The sequence below is a fragment of the Gossypium raimondii genome, chromosome 6, assembly GCF_025698545.1.
Source record: "Gossypium raimondii isolate GPD5lz chromosome 6, ASM2569854v1, whole genome shotgun sequence".
NCBI classification, from domain to species: domain Eukaryota; kingdom Viridiplantae; phylum Streptophyta; class Magnoliopsida; order Malvales; family Malvaceae; genus Gossypium; species Gossypium raimondii.
The window spans coordinates 12,890,003-12,901,593 of NC_068570.1; the positions used below are offsets into that span (position 1 = coordinate 12,890,003).

General features: G+C 32.7%; 1 protein-coding gene across 2 annotated transcripts; it reads right to left on the reverse strand.

Moving 5' to 3' along the window:
- Positions 1–5,773: 5,773 nt before the first annotated feature.
- LOC105773067 (PHD finger protein ALFIN-LIKE 4) lies at positions 5,774–9,490 on the reverse strand. Of its 2 annotated transcripts, XM_012594691.2 has the most exons (6): positions 9,344–9,490; positions 8,272–8,927; positions 8,157–8,189; positions 7,229–7,451; positions 6,650–6,785; positions 5,774–6,205 (listed from the first exon to the last, which is right to left on the reverse strand). In XM_012594691.2, exons 2-6 carry the CDS (start codon positions 8,441–8,443, stop codon positions 5,936–5,938), a joined length of 834 nt encoding a protein of 277 aa, XP_012450145.1. In that variant the 5' UTR covers positions 8,444–8,927; positions 9,344–9,490; the 3' UTR covers positions 5,774–5,935. The 2 variants fall into 2 exon arrangements, with proteins under 2 accessions (XP_012450145.1, XP_012450146.1); XM_012594692.2 differs by lacking the exons at positions 8,157–8,189; positions 9,344–9,490 and having other exon boundaries at positions 8,272–9,053.
- Positions 9,491–11,591: the final 2,101 nt, after the last annotated feature.

The following is an 11,591-nucleotide window of genomic DNA, read 5'->3' on the forward strand; positions in this document are numbered from 1 at the left end:
GTAATTACCGTCTTTCTATTATTTACCGATAAATTCGAATGATTGATTGAAAACTATAATTAACTAAATTAATTAACTACGAATGTGACAAAGACAAATCAAGAAAATAACCGAGTAAACAACCAATAAGTGAAATAATACTTAGGAAAGAATTCACCTAGATTTCATCTGTTAAAGAATTCACCTAGATTTCATCTGTTATTATCAATCTAAATTACGCAATTTCTTCACTTAGTATCTTGGTCCGTAGAAATCCCTAAATTATGCTAATATCTCTCTTCAAGAATAAGAGCAACTGAATCTAAGTTGATTATTTGAAAATTTTTTCTAATTAAAACCCCTATTATCGCATTAACTCGATCTATGGATTCCCCTATTAGATTGACTCTAATCCGGTAGATTTATGTCGTCCTATTTCTAGGATTGCATGCAACTCCACTCAATTACGCTAGATCTACCCTTAAACAGGGTCTATTCCTCCTCTGATTAAGCACATCAAACATGGATCAATAGTCTAGAAATATTAAACCAAGAATTAAACACATATAATTGAGATCTATGTCTTAATTGCGTAAAATAAAAATCAAACAACAGAATTCATCATAGCGTTCATATCCCCTAGGTATTTAGAAATTTAGTTCATGCTAGCAAATAAAAACATCCTAAAGACAGTATATCCGAAAGAAATAAATAAACTCATTATAATCTCTTAAGAAATCAATTGGGAGTCTTCAATCTTGACGGAAATCTGCTTCAGAATCAGCTTCAATGGTGTTTTTCGAGTTTTTTTCTTGAGTATTCTATGACAACTCATTCCCATATTCTTACTTTTGTCATATATAGGTCTTAAAATGCCCAAAAAACCCTAAAAATCACGTTTTTTCTGGTTGGAGTGTAATTCACGAAATCGACACAACCTGCCACATAACTGTGTGACAACCCGTGTGGTTGACACAGTTGTGTGTCCAAGACGTGTGGAAGGGGTTAGTCTGTGTGGCTCTTGTAACTTGCTTCAATTTTTTTGGTTTTCACTCTTTTTGCTCCCCAAATGCTCTCCTAAATATAAAAACATGAATTTAAAGGATTAGGAGCATAAAATTCACCATTAACATCGAATAATCACCTAATAACGCGTTAAGAATGAGACTAAAACATGTTACTTTTAGCACCTATCATTGTGTTATGTGTGTAATCCTTTGTAACCCTAATTCGGCAACGGAGACGAATTAGGGATGTTACATACACGCTAAATAGTAACTTGATAATATATCCGTCGGGAGGGCCGTTACAATAAATAAAAGATGAAATTTGTAGAAACTCTTTAGTTCCTAAAGATTCAGCATGGGCTACAATCTCATTAAACATCTTTTTTTCAAGATTGAAAGGTATTTCTTTCCCAACCTTGTACAAAAGTTTCTTAAAACTCTTGTTGATGTTAAGTAAAACATTGTTATGCATTAAATTTTACTTTAGCTAAATTTTGATTAAACAAGTTTTTAACATGAATTTTTTTACTGAAGGTTTGATTTAAATTGAATTTGGGTCGGCCCAGTCTGACTCGGGACATAAAAAACATTGTTCAAGCCCAACTCAAGTTGGGTCAGATCTATCTACCCGGCCTATGGACAGGTCTATTAATTTACTCCATAAATGGTAATAAGGTCTTTCACTATTCGTTCGGTCCACATTCAACTAATTTTGAATAAGGTTTTTTTATTATTTTCAATTGGATTAATTATATATTAAAAATATTTTTATATAAATTTAATTATAAATTATATAAAATATTAATATAAAATAATTTTAAATAATACAAACAATGAATCGATTCAAATTATTTAAAATTATTTACACCATGAGGTAAATAAATTATTTTATTTATTTTATATATAAATTATTTGAATTAAATAATGATGCAAAACTATAGATCGATTTGAATTAAATTTCAATATACTCTGTAATTTTTTATTTATATGAAAATTTCAAGATTTAATTTATTGCATTTGTATTTTACCAAAATGAGGTCATTTGTTATATAAAATTAATTTAATATAATATATTTTGAAATATATATATTAAATTTAATTTGAATTGATTCAAAGTTTGCATCATTATTTAAAATTATCTTATATTAAAATTTTATATATTTTATTATTAAATTTACATAAAAATAATTTTATATAATTAATCTTATTGAAAACTAAAAAAAACGTGTTCAAATTTGCTTTAATATAGATTGAACAAATAGCTCGAAGTTTGGAGAGAATTTACTTAGAGGTGCTCATGGGTCGGGCCGGGCTCAACTAAAAATTCAAGTCCATTTACTAGGCTCGGGCCCGGCCCGAAAAATGGGACTAAAATTTTGCCCAAGCCCGACTCGAATAAAAATGATAAAACTCGGGCCTGGCCTGGCCCACCCGTATTAATTTTTATATAATTTTTATATAATTTTTAAATATACATAATACATCAAAAATACTAAGAACATCAAAATAAATATTTCCCAACAAATTGAAAATAAATTTTAAAAAATATATAGACTTAAATAACACTAAAATAAATGCAACTTAACAAGCAAATGCCTCTAAAATAATAACAAAATTAACAAATGCCTTTAAAATAATAACAAAATTAACAATAAAATAAGTTTTATACAATATCCAAACAATGACAACAAAATAGTAGCAACATAATAATAAAATGGTAGCAAAATATGGAGAAAATAACAAGAAAATAACATTCAAAAACAAAAAGAGGACCAGATTTTTTTTGTCCTTTTGTGAATCGGGCCGGGCCCAAGTAAAAAATGTCTTACCCGAAGACCCGGGCCATTTTTTAAACGGGTATTATTTTTTTGTCCAAAACCCATTTTTCATACCTATATTTTAAAAAGAGTATAGAGACATTTGGCATATTTAAACATTTTAAAAAATAACACCCATATTTTTAGAAGTAGAAGGGAAAAATTAGGGGGAAATGGCAAAAATACTTCAATCTGTGAATTTAGAAAAAAATTCAAAGAAATATGACCATTGACCTTGTGGGAAATGCCACTTTCAATCGTTGGACAACCCTTCCATGTGAAACATGGCTATCAAATAGGAACCAGAGATGAAGCACTTCAGTTCATACTTACACCATCCACCCATTAACTAACATGTTCATGTCCTATTAGAAAACCATAAAAAACGTGAAGCATTAGTTCTTGTCCTACTGGAAAATCATCCAAAAAGCGATGCATTAACTACCATTTTTTTGTCCTATAGCAGCAGTCATTCAATAATTGAGTGGACAACTCATGTCAGTTTTAGATGGTTTTAGTTTGGGTTTTGTAAAATTGAGTTGTCGAAGTTTTCCAGTGGATTTCGTTTGAATCAATGGATAGATTATATTTTTGTTTCGGATATTTCATAGTTTAATAAATTCGGGTTGATGTTAAATCTAATCATGAGTCATGAGTCTCAAGATACAAGACTCAGTTTAATCTACCCTATTGTTGTCCGATTCAACTCTCCTACATCAAGGAGGACTGGGAATCAAGTTCAAAATCTGCCAAGCCCAAAAGAAATGTGGACCTCCCTCTGAAATAAAGCAAGCAAGAAGGAAGAAGCAGATTATATGTTGTATGTCGAAACCAACTTTTATTATGAAAAAAACAAAATTTAGTTGTCGATGAAAATTGGAGTCGCCACCAATCTTTTATTGAGGTGTGATTGGATAACCTAAAAAATAGCTTTGGTCTACGAATTTTAAAAAAATGGATCCGGGAGTCGGGAGTCGGTTACGTACGAGGAAGGATTAGCACCCTCGTAACGCCCAAAAGTGGTACCTAGTTAATTAATTAGTGTCTTAATGTCGAAAATTTAAAAATATGATCCTTAATAAAAACTTAAAAAACGTTACTTATTAAGACTCTTATCATTTCGGAGAAAGAAAATGTCACACCCAATGCGTTACGGCACGACATTCTAATTCCTCAAAAATGAATTAGTCCAAAATACTCGTGTAATAAAATTTAAAAGAATATTCATTTGTTTAAGATTTATAAAGAAATCGCGGCCCAATACGTTATGGCACAATTTCTCAAAATCCTAAACTTTGAATATTTCCTTTGTTATTATTTTTTTTTAAAAAATCTTTGTCTCGAGAAATCAATACGTCACATCCAATACGTTAGGATACAACATATTAAATTCCCGACAACAAGCTTTTCATTTTATTTTTTGATTAATGAGCAATTCTCGATTGTCAGATTTAACGAAGAAAATTGGAACGCAATACGTTAGGGCTCAATTTCCTTGAAAATCCTAAATACGAGTATTATCTCAATTTTGAAAATTTTAAAATCGAGTAAAAAATGATGTAATGCTACATTAAGTGTAAAATACAATAATAAATACAACAATGGCATAGAAATAAACGAAATTAATGTACATAAAAAACGACGACATGTAAAGTATCAAATGAACAAAATATAAATGAAAACATAAATCAATAAGCAAATGAAGGAAATAAACAAAAAAATATAAAGAGAAAAAAGGTACAACATATATACATGAAATTATAAAGAATAAAAGACATACACATGAGTTTACATATAAAATTTTGGACTATAGAATTTATAACAAAATATATATAATGAATTTATGAAAATAAAGAAAAATATATAAATATACATATATATATATATATATTATAACATATGTGTTGAAAATATAAGTTTGTATTTAAGCAAATAAAAACATAGACATGTGCGTATATATATATATAAATATTCATTAGAAAATATATAAATGCATACATGTACATATATACAAAAGTAAAAAAATTGAAACTAAATATAAAAATATATATATGTATATAAAAAGTTAGGAAGTAAAATAAAAATAAAACATATGTATAAAATATATATAAGCATATGTATACTATATATAAAACAATATATATTACATAAAAACGATGCATGTGCATGAATATAAAATAAAAATAAAAATAATGATAATAATAATAATAATGATACAAGATTAATGATGCCACATAATAGTATTAATAATATTAAAATAATTAATTTAATAATAAAAAACTAAAATAACAAAAAGAGGATTAAATAGCATCAATAATCAAAACCAATGAATTTAAAACAAAGAGTATAAAATAAAAATATAAGGTCAAATAAAATGTAAACAAATTTGAAAATAATGAATTTGAAAATGAATAATAAGGGAAAAAGAGATTTGAAATCAACAATATACAAATCAATAAATAAATTATACACAAATCAACAAAATAAGAACGTAAGAGAGAGAGAAATTTGAGTAGATACTCTTAAAAATTATTATTACTCTCCACTTCCAGCCCTTTAGAATGAAAGGAGAGGCATCTATTTATAGTTAAGCCTCCCCAAATCCAACGGTACAGATTAATTTACATCAACGGCTAAGATTAAAAGGTATCTACAAATTAAATCTCTAAGATTACAAAATCATATCTTCTAAAATTGCATATCATATCTAAGATTGTATATCATACCTAAGATTACAAATCATATCTAAGATTGCATATTCTTGAAGATTATGTTTCCATATGCATCAAGCTTGTAGATAGACCTTCAACCTTTTCAAATAATGGGCCATCCCAATCGGGCCAAATGATATAATTTTGAACTTTGTTTTATTATTTTGAGTTTATTATTTTTTTATAAGCCCGGACTAAATTGGCCTATTACATTGTACATAGTCTTACAAAAAGAATACAATCTGAATCCAGGCCAATATTCAATTATCGGGGCAGCACCTGAAAACTTTCACATATACGCTGAGAAATGTATGATTTTTATATATACACAGGCCAACTTCGGCCACGCACAAAAAACCTGTATCAACTACAATGTTCGCTGCCAAAAGCATACAAAAAGAGGTTTAAGCTACTGAGGATCTTAATGTGAAGGCCTTCCTCTCCTGTTGCCGAAAGAGGGGCATTTGTATAGCTTGATTTGCACAGCTTTGGTAGGGGTAATCTTCACACATTTGCAATGATACCATCTTTCACATATGTCACAACATATCCAAAACTCATCTGAACCATATTGTCCACATGCAGTACATAATGTTTCCCCATGCTCCTTGTCATCATCTTCCACTTCCGATACCCTTTCTTCATAAAATGTTTGCATGCTTATTGAGAACTCGGCAGATTCAGACCCTCTCTGTACCAAGTTAAAAGAGATGTGAAATAAATGTGTATACCATAAGTGGAAACTGGAAACAAACATATTCAACACTAAATCAGTTAAAAGAATTGCACGTCCAATTGATACTAAGAGATGTAACATATCCTTGGCTTAGCTCACTATGCATATATCCAATTGGAAAGTCAGTTTTGTGTTCCTTGAGGTGGGGTCAAAATGTGTTTACCATCACGGCAAGGAAATGTGAAACAAGGATAAAACAAAATAATTGCTGGTGAAGCTAATTCAAACTTTAGGATTGATTTGATGCCACTAAAAATGATGACACCCCCAAAACAGCTAGGCTGAGTAAGTCTGCATTATGGAAAGTTGATATAAAGATTATATGACATATACCTTTAAAAATTAAACAATTTGGTTTTAAGAATGTTCAATTAAGCCAACAGATAACATCCTACTTACAGCATTTGCAGTTGACAGGGGTTTGTTGCTGCTATTACTAGAAACTGATGATTTCTCCTTTGCCTGTGCCCAGGCACTTTCAGTAACAATATCATATAATGTAGGGAGATCATTAATCATAGTGAAGAGACGATCCCTGCATCAAAGATTGCATATGTTTACAAATAAGAACTTTCACCACAAACATATGCTATATGTTAATTTCATTAATGAAAAGATCCATTCAATATTGTTTTCGGTTTCTTTATCGAGCCTGGCATAAACTTATAAGTTCTCTAGAAGCCAGGTCAAATATGTGAACAACATGGTTACATACAGTCATAGCCAGTAAAAAGCTTAAACACTAATTCCAATGACGTGATGACACAACAACAATGATGAGGAAGGTATAATGACTAAATGAAAATTTTTTCATGTATCTTTCTTAGTATTATTAGTTTTTCTACCACCAATGCTTCTGTTTACATTAAAGTTTACTATGTACTAAGTCCACTGAGCATTAATATTTCATCCTATATTGTATTATTCTTTGTGGATAAAATTGCAAAATAATGTAGCAGGTAAAGGGAAAAGTTATACCTGTCAGCTTGATCAAACCTAGCCCCCCAAAAATAAGCCACTGCTAGTAACCATGCATCACTTTGAACAGAAACAAGTGAGAACCAGTCCTTTCTTTGCATCCCATTTCTACAAAAGCTAATACCTAATGTAGGCTCCGGTATCTCTGGAGGTAAATAGGCAACAGGTTGATTAACTTCCCACCGCCGATTTGGATATCCAAACAAGCAAAGGTTGTCCTTCTCTGGAACACAAAATTTTGGTAAAACAAAATTTCAAGTCAACATAATACAGAAATAGAGTAGCTGTATCCATTCTTAAATAAGTACGGGCAAATTCTTTACGACATAGTACTAAAAGGAAAAGGGACACAAGCCATCAAGAATGGATAAAAATGAATTACCTAGAGAAACAAGACAAGACTATTTCAAGTTCCAACTACATAATACTGTCAAGAAAACTCAAAGAAAAGGCTCCAGATAACCAAACAAATATAATATCATACTAAAGTTATGCGTTGGAGATTGAAAGGCTCAAACAGAAGAAAGTTGCGGAAAATGCAAAATTTATTCAAAAACCTCATGACTCATGAGATTATCAACAAGATCGAAATATCAATCACAGCATTAACAATTACTTATAATTATCCAGAGTCAGACTCAAAGAAAATAAGTAGCGATGAGGATATCGCACTTTATTGACAAGTGATCCAGTTGCTTCTTGTCAACTACACAGAGTACCTTTCTAATTCTACTAAAAGAAAATACAGCATTGCCTTGTAAAGAAAGCAACGACAGATAACTTCATATTCTGGAATTATTCTAAGCTATATAGAAAATTGATTTGAGCTACTAGTAATTAATAATTACTTCCAAGAATCATAACGCAATGAGTAAAATATTGAATGCTGCGATTTTTCCAAGAATATAAAACAAAGAGAAAACCTAACTAGGATCGCACCGCTCATACAATTCTTCAGCATCTGCGCCCCCCCAAAAAAGAGAAAATTAGAATGCGAAAAGGAAACACTATAAAGAAAATAAAAGAAAAGAAAGAAGAGAGACCGGTGGTTAAGGCTTTGATCAAGGCGGCACGACGGCTTTTGAAGTCGCTAAAGACGTCCTCTACAGTTCTAATTCGTATTGAGTAGTTTCCTCCATTTACTGGAGGCAGAAAAGAGAAAACAAGTATATTAGCATAGGAGAGGAAAAGGGAATGAAGAAGGGAGAAAGGCATAATACTGCTACACAGTAGGCTATAGGACTAGCCGGCTATGGTGTGATTTTGAAGATCTGTTTTGGTTCAAAAAGTGAGACTGTAGAGCGGGGTATAATTAGCTAGCTTTCCCATACATCCGTTTTTTAGTGAAAATCAATCAATTTTAAAAAGGTTCCTACTTTTAGTTTAATACCCAAATCAAACGGTATCATGTATCTTAATAAATATTCGACACGTGTTCTTTACTAAAAAATATAAGCAAAGTGAAAAAAATGCTCTCGTCTCTTCCGAATCCTTCAGATGAGATGTTCAACAAAATGGGGAAAGCAGTACTCAACATGTTGAAGATAGGTTTACCCTCTCTGATCAGGATGTTAAGAAATCAATCATTAATGGTATTCCTTCCATTGACTTCTCGGCAAGAATATATCAACTTCTGGAATAGGAAATGGCTAACTCTGTGGTGCTCAAAATGCTAGGATGGAATATTGGATTTACGGCCCTACAAAACAGATTATATGGAATTTGGAGACCTTCTCAGCCTTTTCAATTAATGGATATTGAAAATGGATACTTTTTAGCCAAATTTCAAAATGTTATCTCAGGGACCGTGGGTAATTTTCGGCCAATATCTAACTGTCAAACCGTGGACAATCGATTTTAACCCTGGGCTACCTTATCCGAATATGGTTCTTACCTGGATCAGATTTCCAGGTCTCCCCAGTCACTTGTATAAGAAGCAGATCTTATGGGAGATTAGGGGAATGATCGGTACAGTCACAAAATTGGATTTTAACACTGATAGTCAAGCGAGGGGTCGATATGCTCGCATGGCTTTATATGTCAATTTAGAGAAACCTTTAACCTCTAAGATTCTTATCAATGGCTATCTCCAAAAAATTGAATACGAAAATCTACCTGTGATTTGCTTTTCATGTGGAAGATATGGGTACAGTAAGGAAAATTGCCCGAATGTTGTTCATACCACTGAACCAGTGAAAGAGACGGAACCGAAGGTAGTTATGTCAAAATCCACGGCGATCGGTGACGGAGACTATGGCCCGTGGATACTGGTAGAGTGGCGGAATAGACGCACAATCTGGAAAGGAATAAAAAAAGGTAATAATTTTTCTGGGGAGAAATTAACAGGATCCCGATTTCATTCTCTTGCAGGATCAACGGAGGCTTCATTGGAGGAAGGAACGAACATGGAAACTCAGCAGATTGTTGAACAGGCTGGGAAAGATATTTTGGTTGACCCTCAAGGATTAATGGCGAATTCATTGGAGGGGGAAAGAATAAGGAAACTCAACAGACAGTGAAACGGACTGGGAAAGCTGCTTTGGCGGCACTCAAACTAAGACTTTCAAGGAAAAAATGTATTAATTGCAGATTTTAGGAAAGTTTCATTGGGCGAGCAGGTGGGAGTTCAACCCAAAGGTCAGACCCGCAAACAGAACCCAAATTTCCATCCAAAAGGCCAAAATTTAAGTGGTCCCAACATTACACTTAAGCGGACTGTTATTTCGGCTGGAAAGGAGCAGGCCACTAGCAGCCATGGTGTGGGCCCGAACCAGGATCCATTGCTTTTGGCAGTTTCTGCTGCTAACGATCTAAGGCCCTTTGAAGACCTGTGCAGCACACAGCCCAGTATTGATGAAAGTATCCAAAACTCGAAGTCAGGTAATTTCATTCCTTCTTCTACTTCCTTTTTAAATTCACCGAATGATCCAAGTGTAGGTAAAGTTGTTCCTATTCTAAATTCAAACCAAGCAGAGCATGTGGTACATTTCAACCCCACTTTCGAGGAGAATTCTATTACTGAAGTGGGAGTGAAGGAAAATCTCTTAAATGCCAAAAACCATTCAGCAGTGGTTTTCAAAAAGAACTCTTCTCCTAAACTCGATGGCAAAGAGGCCAGAGGCCGTATTTTATTGACTGAAAATTTTCTTCTAAAGAGGGTAATAAAGGTCATGTAGCTAAAGCATTTGCTGCAAAAGGCGGGTGGAAATTAAGCAAAACTTTAAAAGGATCAAGGATTCGTTTCAAGAATATTCAAAATTTTCGGGTTCTTTTTGAGAGACTTGACAAGACTGTGGGTAACGAAGCAGGGATGGAGAATTTTCCTAGTTACTCGGTGACTCATCTCCTAAGAATTAAGTTAGATCATAGACCACTACTTATGAATTCTTGTTTTGGTTTTAATTCCTCGAATGATCGTCCTTTTCGGTTCTTAGCTGGATGGCTACAACACCCGAGTTTTACAAACTTTGTTAAAGATAATTGGAGCTTTGATGTTGATATGACTAAGGGGATTGCCAAGTTTACCAGTGAGCTCAAAAATTAGAACAAGTGTGTTTACGGTCACATAGATCGGCGGAAGTGATAGCTATTGCATAAGCTCTCTAAAGTTCAACAAGCAATTGATTTTTCTGGGACTAATTCTCTACTACAGCGTGAGTTAGAAGTTTGAAAGGAGCTTGAGAATGTTTTACATCATGAGGAGTTGTTCTGGAGACAAAAATCGAGGTATAAGTGGTTAAAAAAGGGGGATCGCAACATATATGTAACACTTCAAACCCAGCCCAAACGTTATGACCGGATCTAACGATGTCACATGATAGGGTGTTTGAAAACCATGCCTTCGCGTTAAAACCATTTCCATTGAATTCCTTATCTTAATATCTTATTAGTTCCAAAATTGTGTTGCTCATTTAATCGATAGTTTCAAAACGTTATTCGTTTGCGAAAGCTTTTAAAACAGATTAAACAATCGTGCGTTTAGGAAAAACATTTGTTTCTTTTGAAAACCGAGGTTTCCTACTACTAGCAGTTGTAATCCATAAGGTAAAGATAATTAAAACCTAAAACCAAAGCCCGAAAGTCCAATTACAACCCAAAAACTTAGCCAGTAAAAATAGAATAGAAATAAAATCAATTATCATAAATATGGGTTAAAAACCATGAAAGTCCAAAACCGTGGTCACCGCCGAGTCCTCCGCCGCACCGATCTGTTTAGATCTGAGGATTACTTGTGCACATTTAAATAAAAGGGGCAAGTTTACGAAAACTCAGTGTGTAATCCCACAGAAAACAAACAATAGCAAATCACAGTGCACAGTTAAAGCAGTCCTGGGCCTAAGCCCTTTTTCAGTATCAGTAACAA

Coding starts and splice junctions, on each gene's coding strand:
- LOC105773067 (XM_012594691.2), bottom strand. CDS start 8,443: ATGCCTTTCTCCCTTCTTCATTCCCTTTTCCTCTCCTATGCTAATATA. Junction 8,190..8,271: donor GATCAAAGCCTTAACCACCG/GTCTCTCTTCTT, acceptor GGGGGGGCGCAG/ATGCTGAAGAATTGTATGAG. Junction 6,206..6,649: donor CCCTGTCAACTGCAAATGCT/GTAAGTAGGATG, acceptor AACTTGGTACAG/AGAGGGTCTGAATCTGCCGA.